The sequence below is a fragment of the Pogona vitticeps genome, chromosome 4 (genome assembly GCF_051106095.1).
Source record: "Pogona vitticeps strain Pit_001003342236 chromosome 4, PviZW2.1, whole genome shotgun sequence".
NCBI lineage: Eukaryota > Metazoa > Chordata > Lepidosauria > Squamata > Agamidae > Pogona > Pogona vitticeps.
Genome location: NC_135786.1, coordinates 200426016 through 200443183, shown reverse-complemented (window position 1 = coordinate 200443183; position 17168 = coordinate 200426016). Strand labels below are relative to the sequence as shown.

Here is a 17168-nt window from a genome sequence, read left to right as displayed (position 1 = left end):
TGGCCTTGTTATATTTGTGGAATTCAGAAAGGTTTTCTCCATCATATTTCTGACAAGAGGTCTTCATGAAAATTGTGCCACAGCTAAGAGCAATTGGGTTTCAGAAACAGAAACACATACCTCTGTAAAAATCAATTTCCCTTATGATCTTTTCTTCTCTGTTGAGATTGACTGTGAAGTGGCTCATATTTTCATAGCCATTTTCTATTTTTTCCATTTGAAATGCTTTAGAGGCCTCACTAATTCTAAAATAGAAACAGTGTATTGTGTCATTTGCATCAGAGTGTGCAGACGAACCTTTTGAAAATTGATGGCTTATAATAAATGTGGCAAAACACATTTTCTGAAAAGAAGGAACTTACTTTTGAAGCAATGCTTTGGCATTCTGTGAAAAAACAAAATATAGCCAATCAATTAAATTACATCTTAATGTGTCATTTCTCCTTTTCTGTTTTAGACATTCACACACAGGTTAATTATTATATAGATTGCTAAAACATATGCTTTGTAAATACCACTGTTGGAATTCTCACCATGATTATAAATTCTGTACAGTTTTGGCCATAAGGTAACATTGCAAGTCACACCTGTGGAGGTACCTGTTGTATCTGTCTGCTACACCCTGGTCTGTGCATTTTCCTCAGTCTAGAAGGCACAGCCATTCTGTTCCTTAGATCAGTGGTCCCCAACCTTGGGCCTCCAGATGTTCTTGGACTTCAACTCCCAGAAATACTGGCCAGCAGAGATGGTGGTGAAGGCTTCTGGGAGTTGCAGTCCAAGAACATCTGGAGGCCCAAGGTTGGGGACCACTGCCTTAGGTGATGACGCAATAGTATACTACCAACTTTCTGAATTTACTTTGAAGCTGTAAATATTGACACTGCTCTGCTGTCAGGTAATGTGACATGAGTGTGTTGTAAGCTGATAAAGGAGCAGGGCAAGTACACTTTTCACATTGGGAAACTCCAAGCTAATTCTACTGAATTCAGGTGATCTGGAACCCTAAGTTGTAACATAGTTAACATGATGACTATCCCAGCCTTGACTCCATCCATGAGGTCTATGAATAGAATGGTGTGGGTGAAGTTCCCAGCTCAAAACTGCAAACATAAGAAATGCTACAATGTCCTGGCATCTCTTTGCAGAGCTGTCATATTCAGGAATAAAAGAGATTCATTAGTTTCTGATGCAGAAGCTGTGGCTTTCTGAAATGGAGATGTGTGCCCATATGAAGCATCTGATTTTACCATGTAATTTAGTCCTTTCCCCATTAGCAATGTGTGGGAAAAGCAAAAAGTTGTATTTTTAGAAGGATGCATATTTGATAATATAAAGATTATGGAGACTCCAACTAAAATTTGAATCAAATTAAAGTTTCAAAAAGACAGAGTGAGAGGCATTTATGTTTCGGTCACACAGAAGGAACATCATGATGACAAAACATGACATAACCAAAGCTTTTTCTCTAAACTGTGTCTCATGATATACTTCACCATACCTCCTGTTTTCTAGGCAGTAGTCTGCATTCACACTCCATTAAATAATCATTGAAGTAAATTGTAATTTCATTGTACCTTTTAACTTTTTCCTTGGAGAGCCATGCTAGCCAGCAGTTTTGTTTCTTTATTTTTATGCTCATTTTATGTCTCTTACACATCACCCAAAAAGAAGACAAAAGTGGACACTGAAGTGTTAGAAATGTCCGCCTGTTATGGCAAAAACAATAGTGCCCTGTGACAGACTGAAGATGAATTAATAAAATGATATTTTTCAGCTCTCTTCAGTCAGATATTACACAAAATGCATTGCTGAGCAGAACATGACAGACACTGAAATTATAATTTATAATCAGCGATTTCTTAAAAAGAGGATCCAATCTGTGTGGATGGTCATTGCATAAGTAAAGACACATGAGATGGTAATCAGGATTGGCAAGATTCTCTGTTTCCCCAGTTAAGTTACCTGTAAAAATACTGCCATTTCTGGCTCTTCCATAAATTGGATGCCTGATTCCACTAGTTTTGATACAGCCTCCAAATGGTCTGCATATTTTTTTATCAGAGATCGAACCCGTTCCAGTTTCTCCTCTTGGTTCCTAGTGATCATTTGTGTCATCTCACTTTTTCTTTCTTCCAATACAGAGTACAAATAATCAAATTTTTCACACAGTTGCTCCTTCTGCCTTTTGCAGCATTCCTGCAAGGGAATCATTGGCTTAATGTTAAATATGTTCTACGTGGCTTATGTTTGTTTTTATTTTCATAAATGTTGGACATTGCATTATCAAATCACTTTTTTTCTGAACAAGTTATTCTTAAATTCCTGAACAGCTGCTTTAAGGAGGTTTTGTGATTCTCTCTCTTTTAATAAAAATATTACAAAGCAAAACAATACATTGGACAAAACTAGGCTCTAGGGCTGAGTCAGTTCTATAAATTACAAATAAAAATTTTAATCTCAGGCTTATGGATTGTTAAGTCAGAAGTGATAAATCATGGAGTATCTGGGAGTTTTACCAGCCATACTTCCCACACATTGTGAATCTCCGCAGTTTAAAGCAGTCCCTTCTGGGGAAATTAGAAGTAACCTATGTGATGCTCTAGTCTCCCTAAGGAGCACTTAGCATTCGATCAGAGAATTTGACAGGCCACTTACCTACCACCCTTGCGCTGGGGCAAGTCCCAAGACTTCAGCAGTGCATAGTGTAAGCCCTTTGAACAAGTCTTAACTTAAAAGAACACTTGACTTTTACCCAGTACTTTGCAAGTACAGACACATGGGCTTTGTGATTCCTTAGAACTCACAACAGCTCAGTTAGGTAGGACTCTTAAAGATAGCTAGTTTGTGGCCCTCTCCACTCCCTGGATTTAGCCAGACCCTGCTGTTCAAGAGACCAGTCCTTTTGTAAGAATTTTTATAATTGATTTTCATTAGAAAAATAGAGTTTCATAGAATCAGTTTATATTGCACAAACTTTAGCATAAAGAACATATTCAATGATTATTACAGTTAAATAAAATAACTATTTCCCATTAAAATAATAAACATTACTAAGCTAGGCTAAGGTGGGCTACAGTGGGATAGCTCTACCTATTTCTTTCTCTTTACTTAGCATCCTCTCTCAATCGTTTCTTTCTCTCCCATCATTATGGAATCAAATCCCAGAACAAAACTTCTTTCACATAATTGATCATCCATTTTCTATACTCTCTAACTCTTCCCTTCTTCTTGACAATTCTGGCTGTTAACCAATTAGCCTCAAGGGGCTATAACACCTTCCTCCTCCCTTAATTCCCACAAGAGTCCAGGTGTTTGATCTCTTCTCCAATTAGCTCAGAATGTTGAGTCTTCCATGGGCCCCTTGATTTGACCTTCAACTCTATCTCCAACCATGCTGTAACGGTCTTCAGAAAAACATTCTCAAAGCATTTAGAAAAACACATTCCAATGTCTCTCAAATCATCTTCACACAGAACCTGACTCCATATTACATTTCTCTGACTACATATCCCATCATCATGACAACCTATAACTTCTGTACTGTTGGTTTCGGTATTTTTCCGGCCACCCTAATGATGCAAAGGTTTATTTTGTTCTGGGGGTGTGTGTGGATGGGAGAATTTAGAGCTGTGACATTTTCAAAGGGAGGTTAATTTCTGAGTCAGTGAGGCTCGTGATCAGAAGCTTTCAGCTAATTCACAAATATTTTTTAAAAAATAGGTCCAAAAGTAGCTCTAGCATTGTCTTGATGTTGTCGTGAGGCTGACTCAGGAAGAAGTCCATAGAGAAGCCTAAGAGATGTAATTTATTAGTAAATCCCTTGTGCCATGAGCTGGTAAAGACATCTTTTTGTAAATAGTGTATATACCCACTAGTTATGGGAGCATATACCACCTTCAACCAGAATCGGAATGCATGCAACCAGGCTTGACATTCCACCGATTGAAGGCCAGCCTCCAAACGCAAAGCAGCTGAAGAGCAACATCTTGGCATAGCGAATAGGATTCGCAGTGAGTTTGACAGAACACTTTCAACGGAGTGATTGAAACTGTTTATCCAGATCGCAATACCATACAGGAGCTGTGCAAGAATTTTGTACTTGACTATCTGTAGAGCAGCAGGGATGAACTGCCCACCCTGGACATAGTGGTATCGTCTAAGAACTTTGGTTGTATTATTAGCCACCTGCACTGCTGTTTAATAAGCAAACCCAGATACACTAGCTCATACCCACTGTGGGGGGGGGGGGGTTATGTAGGTTGGGAATAACAGATAATAATTTTAAAAAGAGCTGAAACCCATAGTCTACCTATTCCAGAGCAATTGCATGGACCTTAGCAGGATAATTTGGGAACTGCAGGTTCAAGGCTTTGACTTCAAGATCATCTTTAGACCTCCACAGCTGAGTTCTATGTAAACAGGCAATAACTATGATCAGTGATTGGATTTTGAGGGAGAAAAGCAGTGCTATTCTTTATAAAATCCACATGTTCTACCTTTGACACTCCCCAATTTTATCCAGATCATTTCCTGCAGCCTTCTAAAATCAATAAGTTACAGGACTGATGCAAACATTGGTGAGCAATCCTACTCTATCCAATAATATCAACAGTCAGGCTGATTATCCCTTTATACTGGGAGGGAAGGTGGTGACTGAAGTGGTTTCTATGGTGTTGTCTACATATCTGAAGGGACCTAATTCTATCAGGAGTTTTGTCTGGTCACCTCTTCTGATAACAGTAGATTTAGCCTACAAAGTAATAGATTTGTTAGCTCCATTCTTTTAGGGGGCCCTGGGAAAAGAAGCCTCTGCTGACCACTTCTGTGTTGGTGGGCCTGAACTTGCCAAAGTCATGGGCAGCAATAACTCTCAAATCAATGCTGTATGGATTGGAGACACCATTAAAATGTCTCACAGTTGTCATGACATGGTGGTCCCAAGAGCCTTGGACCCATTTTGAAGGAGTCAACCGTAACACTATGAAAGAACCTGTTGGCATATTGGGCCTCAGAAGTTGCCCAAAGACATGAACGCTCACAGCATTGCTGCTTAAAAGAAATTTTTAACAAACAACAGCAAATCCCAAAGTTTCTTGGTTCCTTTTAGTTTAGATTGGAAGATACAGTGAAACAAGCAGCGTGTAGACAAGTTCGGGTTTTCTCTTGTAGAATAGCTTTTGTTTACGGCTTGAATTCCCTGCTTTGCTGGGTCGACTTGACCTTGGTTAATGACCTGCTGCTTGCCACCATTTTACATCTGGAGTCAGAACTCCCAAAATGATAGAGAACCTAATCTGAAAACTGCCTGGTTTGCTGACTCTGCACACTTACTCTGGGTAGGTCAATAACGGCATCTGAAACCTGCCATTCCTCTCTTCACATTTTTCAGGCAGGTCTCTTTCAAAATAAGTTCTCAAGTTAAACATGATATGTATGTGGGTGCATACACAGAGACATATACATATACAGTGCATGGATATACATGTGTACTCTGTGTGTGTGTGTGTGTGTGTGTATATGTATATGTATATGTACAGTATATGTATATGCATGTGTATCCGTGTATATGTGTGTATGTGTGTGTATGCATATCTGTATTCTAGGCTAATTCATCCAGATTTTCAAGTGTCCTGAAGCAGTTCCAGCCCTATCCTGACCCTTACATGCCCAGTCTCTGGAACACCATAGTGGTTTATCACTCATTCTCAGGTTTTAGATTATGAAATCTCAGATTTCAATCCTAACAGTATAAATCTAACAAAATGCAGACAGAAACTATATCTCATGGGTACATTCATTTAAATATTTACCAAAACAGGAAAATATCTTATAGTTATTGCACCTTTATCCCCAACTGAAGGGCAGTAAATAAAAAGCTGAGGTAAAAAATGCTTAAATTTAAAATACTTTGTCGTTCTACTGAACAAAAAAAAATCATGCTCTTTTATGTAACCAAAGCAAAGGCAAGGAAATAATATACAAAGGGTGGTTCAAAGTTTTAAACGCTCCTAAGATACTAACAGTTAAAATGCTTTTGTCAGAAAGTCTTTGCACTGTGAGGATGAAATTGGTTGCTATCAGGGGTTTGCAGGCTGAAAGGAGCCTTTCAAGTAAGTTAACTGTAAAAATTTGACCAACACTAAAGTAGAGACTCCTTAGCACTGAAGTTTGCAACAAACCAAGACCTCAAAGATTTAGATAGAATGATATATTAAAAAATGAGTGCAGTCTCCAACAGCAATATCATGTTTTCCATGACTCACTTCCATGCAGTGCTCACTTTTTCCCAACTTTTCACATTTAAATTGAGAAATTGAAATGTTAAGTCCTTTCACCTTCACATAGGCTTTGCATCCATGAACAATCCAACAGATTCTGGAAAACAGCTTTCATAATGTTTTTCATATTTAGTTTTATTTATTAATTTATATCTGTACATCCTGCCCTTCTGGTGCTTTCACGTGACTAGAGTGGTTTTTAGCACTCATTAAAATATAACAGTCCCTTCATGAAGCAAACCAACACAAAAATGGCAACAGGCATAGCAAATAAAAGCCCCAAACAGGATTCGCCATATAAACCACAGTCAAAGCAGCAAACCAAAAGCTAGCTGGAAATGTTTTCACCAATCAGTAGAAAGTGTATAGGGCCAAACAAATCTCAGAAGCCATGATATTCTATTCTTTGCAGCCAGCATGAGGCCTTTTTGTTCATGCCTCATACCAAAAAGTACAAACTAAGATCTTTCTACACAGTTTCAGGAAGTGGATTCACTGATACAAGACAAACTGTCAGCCCAGTGACAGTGTGACTACACAGCAGAAAAGATGTGAATGGATCCACAGTGAAGTTGTACCCAGAAGGTTGGGTTTTCCTGGGTTAATTTGCTTCTGCAAGCCACACAGGAGTCAACAGAGAGAGGGGAAGAAATAAGCCTTGTTTGCAGCTTGTTAACTGCTTGAATCCAGTCCCCCATACACCTGGTGTCTAGGTCTGCTTGTTTCCCTCTTCCCTTCCCTTTCCTTTCCTTCCTTTTCTTTCCCTTCCCTTCCCATTCTCTTTCTTGTGTAGCCTGCATAATTAACTTGTAAACTGTCCAGAGAGTGCTTTAAGCTCTCTTTCTTTCTTTCTTTCTTTCTTTCTTTCTTTCTTTCTTTCTTTCTTTCTTTCTTTCTTTCTTTCTTTCTTTCTTTCTTTCTTTCTTTCTTTCTTTCTTTCTTTCTTTCTTTCTTTCTTTCTTTCTTTCTTTCTTTCAAGGCTAGTTCTCTTAGTGCTAGGCCTGCTAAGTGACCAGAGAGGGTGAAGTGCGGAGTCCACAGAAAAAAATTGAAGTTTTAATTTCACCCATATATCCAGCTTCTTAAGGTAGCTCTGCTTTGCTCTGGTTAACCAGATTTGCAGAATGCACAAAGTGAGATCACAGCAGCCTTATAATTCCCTCCCCTCTTCTCCCCTCCTCCTTTTGGTCACTGCAGCTGCCCCAGTATTTATTTATTTATGTATTTATGTATTTATGTATTTATGTATTTATTTATTTATTTTCTATCCTGCCTATCTTAGCAAGCCTTTAGAAGAAAAAGAAAGAAGGAAAGGCACTGAACAGGAAGGGAAAAGGAAAGCAGAGCAAGGCACCGTGTGCAAGGAGGAGAGGGTTCCAATGGCAGCCACTCTCCCTGCTGCCCTGCCTCTCCCACTGCTGCTGGAGCCAGCTGGAGTGGCCTTAAATACAATGGCTACAAACCTCTCTACATCAGTTCAAGTGATGATGCAAAGGCTTTCATCATCACAGCTTTCATCAGCACAGCTTTCTTGCCGTCTTAGTTAAACATGTAACCTGTCACCATATTTTCCACTGCTTGAGTCACAGTCATTTAACAACCAGCAAGAGGGGGAGGGTTTCCAGCCTTATTTGTTATAGTAGAAATAATTTTTTTACCTTTCCTAAATCAGCTTGCTGAATACTTTCAACAAGGCACAGTTGCTAAAATAGAATGTTTGATTCTTTACTTTTAATTTCAAATGCAAGGCAAAAAGACTTGTAAGCTATATTTAGTTTCCATAAATCTGCACAGGCTTTTTCAGTCTGCAATTGATGTTCATGAAAACACATTTCCGACTAATAAAAAGGTATGTGAGGATCTGACTGATTATAATCATGCATGGCTAGAAAAGCTTTTGAGGGGCAAATACTCCAAAAGCTAATATATGTAATTGAGTTGGGGTTTCTAATGCCCCATAATTAGCTTTTTAAAATATCTGTTATATTTTGCACAGTAGTCTAGAATCCCATGGTTCTGCTTTTTTTTGAGCTGAAAATTTCCAACAGAACTTTATGAATTATTTCACATTATGAAGCAATGCCTTTATCATTATCATTTTGGAACTTTCTAGAATCTTGAGTTGACTGTGCTGTAGTTTTCTCCAAATAATATACATTTAAAGGAGAGGCAGAAGTAGTGCAGCCCATGGCCTGCATGAGGACCTCCAAGTCTATATGTGCAACTTCTGGGCCCCTCCTGAACCACCAGACCCTTCCCATATCCTGAGTTTGTCCAGATAGGGCAAAAATCATAGCCTAATTGGCCAATATTATAGTTTGATATAAAGAGAACTGGGGCTCATTGGAACTTGTGTATAAACCACATTTCAAAAAGCCATGTCTTTGAAAATATCTTCTCAGGAAATCCTGGAAATTCTTGGATACAAACCCTGGATAGAGAAGTCCACTTCTATGCTAAAGCTACTTGAACTTGAACTTGAATTTATTGTACGGTCAAAGACCCAAAAGTACAAGGATAAAAACATTACATAAAATATACAAAACAAGTTAGATATCAAAAGATAGCAGGAATATGAAACTTGAATCATACATCTATCTTAACACAACACTTTACGGATTCTTAAAACTGAGAATAAAAACTTAGCCACTGACTGTGATATTAATTGGTTCTCTCCGGACAGCAGAAACTTAAGGTAGTCTGCGGGAGGTATACTAATGCATTTACACATTATTGGGTAGAGGTAATGGGTACGTTCAGACTTACATCAACTACGTTCTAGAATGGTGTGTGCCAGGGACTCAACTGTTTCTTCCCCACAGGGGCATATCCTTTCTCCATAAGAAATGTTATTAAACCGCCCTTTTAACAAGGCTGAGGGAAAGCAATTGAACCTAGCCCTTGAGAAGGCAAAACGATACCTTGGTACATTGATTTGATATAGATAATTTGGCAACTTGGGAACCTGCAACTTGGGAACATATTCCTTGGCTTATGGGTCCTTCTGCTGGAAACATCTTTGATATTAAATTAAATTAAATTAAATTAAATTAAATAAATAATAAATATTCATAGCTTCTGCTTATTCTGCACTCTAAACAAGATGACTCATTTGACCAAATTAAATCAAAAGTTTCAGGTCAGCTATATTTTGTTTGCTCTTGTTAACAAAAATAAATATGTAATTATGTCAATGATAATGACATTAAATCATTGTTATTGTTATAATTTAAATAAAAAAATTTCAGGGGATAAGTAAACAGTGTTGCCCACCTCAACTGTTTTGCAAGTTTCCTCCAGCTGAGTTACTATTCCTTGTACTCGGTCATTACTTCCCACTAGTACCGCGATGCCATCACTGAGTTCAGACTATAATGTAGAACAAACAAAGATAAAGTTATATTTTAGGGGAATTTTAAACATTGCTGACTATTTTCTGATCCTGCTGCAATGCCCAAAATTCTCTAAAGTTTCACACTTAAATCTGTTCTTCACTTCCACTGTGTATTCATAAGAGATTTGGTTCAGAGTATACCTGACTAGCCCAGTGGTTTTTCCTACTCTCTTCAGTCTAAGCTTGAATTTTGCTATGAGAAGCTGATGATCAGAGCCACAGTCAGCTCCAGGTCTTGTTTTTGCTCACTGTATAGAGCTTCTCCACCTTTGGCTGCAGAGAACATAATCAATCTGATTTCGGTATTGCCCATCTGGTGATTTCCATGTATAGAGTCGCCTCTTGTGTTGTTGGAAAAGAGTGTTTGTGATTATCAGCTTGTTCTCTTGACAAAACTCTATTAGCCTTTGCCCTGCTTTGTTTTGAACTCCAAGGGCAAACTTACCTGTTGTTCCTTTTATCTCTTGACTCCCTACTTTAGCATTCCAATCCCCTACAATGACAAGAACATCTTTCTTTGGAGTCAGTTCTAAAAGGTGTTGTAAGTCTTCATAAAATTGGTCAATTTCAGTCTCCTCAGCATTGATGGTTGGTGCATAAACTTGGATTACTGTGATGTTGAAAGGTCTGCCTTGGATTCGTATTGAAATCATTCTATCATTTTTGAGATTGTATCCCAGTACACTGTACAGCTTTTCCCACTCTTTTGTTGACTATGAGGGCTACTCCATTCCTTCTACAGGATTCTTGCCCACAATAATATATATGATAATTGTCTGAATTGAATGTGCCCATTCCCTTCCATTTTAGTTCACTGATGCCTAGGATGTCAATGTTTATTCTTGCCATCTCCTGTTTGACCACGTCCAGCTTACCAAGGTTCATAGATCTTACATTCCAGGTTCCCATGCAGTATTTTTCTTTGCAGCATCGGACTTTCCTTTCACTTCCAGGCACGTCCACAGCTGAGCATCCTTTCGGCTTTGGCCCAACCACTTCATTAGCTCTGGAGCGACTTGTACCTGTCCTATACTCATCCTCAGTAGCATTTTGGACGCCTTCCGACCTGAGGGGCACATCTTCCAGCATCATATCTTTTAGCCTTTTGTTTCTGTGCATGGAGTTTTCTTGGCAAAAATACTGGAGTGGCTTGCCAGTTCCTGCTCCAGGTGGATCGCGTTTAATCAGAACTCTCCATTATGACCTGTCCGTCTTGGAAGATTGCTACTAGTTGTGGCTAATTGTGATTCAGTGATAGTTGTGACTAACAAGCAGATCTTGGTCATGTGCTTCAATGAGCAAATCAGCACCTCCTCAATTCAGTCAGTATAGTTTTAAATGAATTGAAAGCAACAACATGTTTCAAGCAAAACTTACTTAGGCAGTGACTACATGGTCAACTAACATGGGATTTTCTCTGCTTCTAAAAAGGATGAAGTATTTTTTACTGACCACATGATGCAAATCCTGATTTGAATCAGTCTAGCCCTTTCTGCTCCCAAAGTGGCTTTTCCCCCCATGCTATTTGGTTTTTTTTTTTACTTTTTCAAGCTGTAGCAATAGGCTTTCCCCCATGTGATTAATTGTAATATGCTATTGTAAAGACAGGGGGTTGTTTATAGGTGGTGTTTTGCTGATTTAGGCAGTTGGGGCTTGATGTTCAGGCTCAGGAGAACACCCCTCCATTCATTCTTTCCTCTCCCCTATTGTCCTCCAATTTTTGATTTAAAAAAGGTTTGTACACACACATGTTGTTGTTTAGTTGTTTAGTTGTGTCCGACCCTTCATGACCCCATGGACCAGAGCACGCCAGGCCCCCTTGTCCTCCACTGCCTCCCGGAGTTGGGTCAAATTCATGTTGGTAGCTTCAATGAACACTGTCCAACCATCTCATCCTCTGTCATCCCCTTCTCCTCTTGCCTTCACACTTTCCTAACATCAGGGTCTTTTCCAGGGAGTCTTCTCTTCTTGAAAGATTTTAGATTTTATTATAGATTTTATATATATAAACATTGTCTCTTGCTGGAATCTAATCACTGATAGACATATTCACAATACTCTCCATAAATAATTGTTAAGCACAATTTCTTATCAATTATCTCAGAAAGGAGATTGAAGGAAATCACAGTCAGCAACCAATTTATTTTAATAGGATGTTTTCTCCAAAGTGCTTACCCAGCTCTCGTGTTCACAAACAACTATAATTATGGATTCCATCTAAAGTCTGTACTTGTAAACTGGCTCTGTTTAGTGGCAGCCCCAATAAGCGTTCAAGAAATTGAGTTGCCTTTCTCATGAGGATATTCCAAACAAACAGCTGTTTAGTGAATGCTGGGTTAAAAATAAACAACTTTTTACATATGGCAGCAAAGGATTCTGGGAGTATACGGTAACTGTGTCTTGCATTACAGAATCAAGAAATGATTGGCAAAATAAAATTTCCCTTTATTAATTGAAGAGTAAGGAAAAAGTACTGACTGGTATGTTCTCTTTCTCACATCTAGAATAAAGGTCAGTCAGTGTGTGTGTGTGTGTGTGTGTGTGTGTGTGTGTGTGTGTGTGTGTGTGTGTGTGTGTGTGTTTATACAGATAATAAACAAGGCTGGAGTCAGCAAAGGACCTCAGAGGCAACATATTTCTGCCTTGCACTTTTAATCAGCGATCCAATGAATGATGGGTGGCTGAGTAAGAAAGCATTAGTTTCCCCCTCCCCCATGCCTTGACTTCACATAATCCCATTAGGAAATTAAAATGAAGCCTTCCCTCTCTTCAGTGGGGGTGGCCTGGAAGCTGACATTTACACTTCCACAAAACATGTGGGAGCAATGTTATGTCAGGAGCATTGTGGGAAACCAAAATGGCATTTTGTCATAATGCTGCTGCCTGCGTTAGCCACAGCATAAGCCTTTGGTGTCAGAGGAGGTCATGAATGACATTTTGCTGAGGATCCCCTCAAACTTAGAGCTGGCCATGATGATAATGAGTTTGCTTTGGCAGGTTGTGTTTGTCGTAGTGATCCTTCATGCATTATAGCAGGCATGCGATGAACAACACTGCAAATGCTTCCACATCTTCAGTTTCGAGAACTGTGATGTCTGAAAGCGCTTCAAGTCATTATTTGGGCTTGTCGCCATAGAGAGTTTCCAAGCTGCTGTCCTTACATCTTGGTTGTTCTGGTGAAGGCGATTGTTATGGAGGCTCTCCAATCAATGTACTTGCTATCATGTGTCTGCCAGCTGCAGCAACAGACAGTGAACTTATAGAAAAACATCTTGCGGGGGCAAAGGACTTTAACAAGGTGACAGTGGTGACATCTCTCAGTTCTGCATTTCCCACATAATCACTACTCTGCACTAGTGAGTGCTTAATTTTTCCAAAAAGGAGAGACAATATCGCAAACTCACAACAGTGTTGGGAGACCGTCAGGGGACTGCTAGAGTTCAACTGATGTAAATTTATGATCAGAAACTGGATTTGTTTTACCTTTTGTCTTTGGAAAATACTTGTGAGGGGAGCAACTTCGCAATCTTTATGAGCACCAAAAACTTTGCACATAGAACACGTGGGTACTTCACAATTCAGACAATAAATATTAATTTTCTCATCTTCATGTTCTTCACATATTGGCTGCTCAGTTTTTCTTTCAGGCCTATGTTAATTAAGAAGAAAAAGAGAAAAAAAGAAATAAATCCTAATCAGAAACACTGAAAGACTGAAAGTCAAATGACATGGGACATAGAGCATTGCCCTGTCACATCTGATGACCTGACCATTTAGCCCTCTATGTAGTTTGATAGTGGTGGGAATATAATAGGGACAGGGTCTTCAAAAGCAAACTTTCAGGCATGCACTAGGACTTCACATTTCTACCTATGCCACAAATGTTCTAGTGTAAAACATAAAAGACTACTGGTCTTAAGATCCAATTCAAGACATGGAAACATAGAATCTCTTTATCTACAACTGATCAGCCACATTTATGTTTACATAAGGGAAGATATTTTAACAAGAATATTTCAGTGGCTACTCAGAATTGTGGTGTTGTTGTTGTTTAGTTGTTAAGCCATGTACAACTCTTTGTGACCCCATGGCCCAGTGCACGCCAGGCCCTCCTGTCTTCTACTGCCTCCCAGAGTTTGGTTAATTTCGGTTGGTAGCTTTGATGACACTGTCCAACCATCTCATCCTTTGTCACCCTCTTCTCCTCTTGCCCTCACTCTTTCCCAACATCAGGGCCTTTTCCAGGGAGATTTCTCTTCTCATGAGATGGCCAAAGCATTAAAGCCTTAGCTTCAGGATCTGTCCTTCCAGTGAGCACTCTGTTGATTTCCTTCAGAATGGATAGGTTTGATCTCCTTGCAGTTCAGGGGACTCAGGCATGGAGCTTTGAAGGAACTGTATATCTTGAAGAACAATATTATTGTTCTGGTAATTACACATTTCTTTTAATGTGTCATTTCACCCTCATGTTTCTTTTTATGCCCATTGTACTATAAACAAATCAATAGTTCATGGCTTAATTATGAGGCAAAATTGACAAGATACAAGCACTATACTATGATAAGCAGCACAAATGATTTTTAAAATCAGAGAAAATTATAAGCTGACCAGAGTAGCATGGATGCATTGAATTGTCCTTGGGGCAGACCTGTTCACTTCCACTTCCTCCCAGCTGCCTCATTTTGTCTTTTCAGCTGCCTCGTTCCCTTTTTTATGCTACTGCAGATGTCATTCTAGCACTTCACAGAGAGTGGCATTTATAAATTCATTTGGTGAGTTGCCTGTGGAGGTAGGCCCCTCCCTTTCCAGGGACTTTATATTCATGGTAATTTAGAAAAAGACAAGATGGAAGTAAGCAGCTGAGGGCTAGATGGTGTCAAATAGCACAGATAAAGCTATGCATGACCGCTGTCAATTCCCTTGATAATTAGTTTACTCTTAAGGACACAAATGAAGGTTAAAACAATCTTTCTAGATCCACCCATGTTTTCATAACAATTGCTAAATCCAAGTATATCTGTCTTACTACTTTCTTCCTGTTGATCTTATGCCTTTTTATTTTGTCTAGGATAAATACAGTCCAATTCCATATGCTCTTTTGCATATTAATAATACTGCAGTGAGAGCTGTGCTCCTGCCTTGCGATGCTACATATGGAGTGAAGTTCACTTGGCATTCTTCCTCCCATTGGTTGCAGCATTACAAGGGAGGTGCACCTGATGAAATCCTACAGCTATTAAAAGCAGAGCTCTGACTCCCTAAGTTTGTGGGCAAGACAAGAATATGAAATTGTATCCCTCCCCACTTCCCCATAATTTCATAGTAGTTATTTTGGGGGAAAGGTAAATGCATAAATAACAAGAAATAAGAATGATAATAATACAGCATCCATTGTAATAATGAAAACATGAGTGTGAGCTGCCTAGCACTGATGACTGAAAAAAACATTTCAACTTTTGTCCAACGTCTCAGAGCAACAATTGTTCTCAAAAAGAGCTGAAAGAGTTGAAAGATCAGGGAGGAGGGAACCAGGGGCAAACATAATACGGCATAAAGTTTGAACAGCATAACTCTTGGTTCAGTTTGAATTTATAAGTGCTCCTCAATTGGTTCCTACACAGATAAGCTCTAGCCTTCCCTCTCTTCCCTCTTTCTATATGTGGAAAAGGGGAAAGTCTGAAGGGAAATTATCTGTTCTTGTGCAGACTCCACACAAAAGCAAGAACACTGGGGAACTGGAGTTCCTTCTTGCATGTAGAACCTACATATGAACAGGCATGCCTTCCTCACAGACCTGTTACTACCCATGTGTAGAAAGTGGTGATGATGGAGGGGGGGAACTGGCTACTACCCTCTAAGCATGCTGAGCTTAGCTGTGTAGGGGATGATTGAACAAGGTGATAGAAGTCTGCCTTTTCCTGATGGCTTTGAGTGTTTGAGATGGTAGGTGCATCTCAAACACACACACCCTGAGCAGTGGTGTAGTTGTGCCATATTGCTAGGGTATGTGTGTCAAAGCTCCTGCACTTTTCCTGAAGCCAAGACCCTCTTGAGTTGCTCCCTATTGGCTCTGTCAGAATTCTCTTTCCATTCAGTCCTCTCAAGTAGTACCCATTCATGTCTCTTCAGAGAGGCTCTTCCTTCAAAACTGCATTCCTTTTTGCATCTCATAGAGATATATTTTCCCCATGTCAGACTGCTTTCCCTTTTGTGTTGGGGAGGTATCTTGTCCCATTTCACACTCTGTCCAAGGTGGCAGGAGTTTCCTTGCCCTCTCAGTTGCCTGCCTGCCTGCCAGCTTGTCTGATTAGGATGCCTTTAGAGCTGTCTGTGCCCCAATCTTTGTCTGTGCGTGCAAAGTGTTAACGAAAAGCCACAAAAAGGAGCTGTCCTGTAATTCACTCATTGGGCTCCTTAATTGTCTTCTTGTGGTCCGTGCTGTTCTGGCCTAACAGGTAAGCCCATCAGAGGAAATCAGCACTGAGATACACACTCATCTGAAGACATACTCTAACCGGCTTATATGACTGAATGTTTCTCACCTCATGTAATGCTTTTCCATAGAAAAACATATATACCTAGAAGGTCAGCTGAAAGGGAGAATGCTTTTCACAAATACTCCACATACCTGTTCATTTAAGAAAGTTTTCCCAAGGAATGAATGAATGAATGAATGAATGAATGAATGAATGAATGAATGAATGAATGAATGAATGAATGAATGAATAGCTAGCCACCTCTAGGTAAAGACAAAGAACTTCTCTTACATTCCCCAGTTGTGGAGAAGGTAGGAAAGCACTATACTCTCAGCTTGCATTTTTTGCTTAGTTCACTTAGGTGCTAGGTTAGGTAAGTACTGCATTGACTTTTTTCCTTTTCCTTTTGATTTAGGGGTGAGTGTGTGGTTGGCTTCATTGGGTGCTTGCTTTCTTGTCTGAGCTTTTAGTGATTTTTCAGTTTTAGGTAAAATTTGTCTTTCTTTCTCCTTCCTTCTCCCACCACTTTATAAGTTTGGAGGATTTTCATTTTCAATTTGCCACTTGCCTTATCTGGGTTAGCATTCTGTTACTACTGCAACATGATTAGAGCTGTTTGTATGCCTCCATTCCAGTGAATGGGAGTTCCAGTTATTTGGATGCTTGAATATCCACCTGGATCCAGACTCAGATTGGTTAGAGAGGGGCCAGCTCATACTAATTGAATTGGGCCCTGATCTCATGTGCTGAACAAGCACCTAAATTGGATCAGATGAGTTGTGCACAACCCTAATGTGCTGTATCTAGTATATGAGGTATTGGAGGAGGAAGCTTTTCATAAAGAGATAAAGCAAGTGACATAAGACAAAGCATAACTAATATCAGAAGTTCAACAATGCAGGAAGCTGAATATGTGTGGAATCTAGTTATTTCTAGGGAGATCAGAATGCTCTAATGTGGTCTGGTGTTGATTGTGATTATTATTGTCTTCTCCTTCCATCATCATCTGGGATTATACAG

At 39.4% G+C, this 17168-nt stretch overlaps 1 protein-coding gene across 4 annotated transcripts in view; it reads right to left on the bottom strand.

Annotated features, from left to right (window-relative positions):
- Nucleotides 1–17168, bottom strand: part of TRIM55 (tripartite motif containing 55) — a 51760-nt gene that overhangs the window by 28874 nt on the left and 5718 nt on the right. For all 4 annotated transcript variants that reach the window (XM_020812006.3, XM_020812000.3, XM_078393785.1 and 1 more), the window contains exons 3-7: nucleotides 13156–13321; nucleotides 9552–9647; nucleotides 1963–2196; nucleotides 363–385; nucleotides 121–245 (exon numbers count right to left, since the gene is read on the bottom strand). In XM_020812006.3, coding sequence (XP_020667665.3) covers nucleotides 121–245; nucleotides 363–385; nucleotides 1963–2196; nucleotides 9552–9647; nucleotides 13156–13321 — 644 coding nt within the window. The remainder of the gene's footprint in view (nucleotides 1–120; nucleotides 246–362; nucleotides 386–1962; nucleotides 2197–9551; nucleotides 9648–13155; nucleotides 13322–17168) is intronic.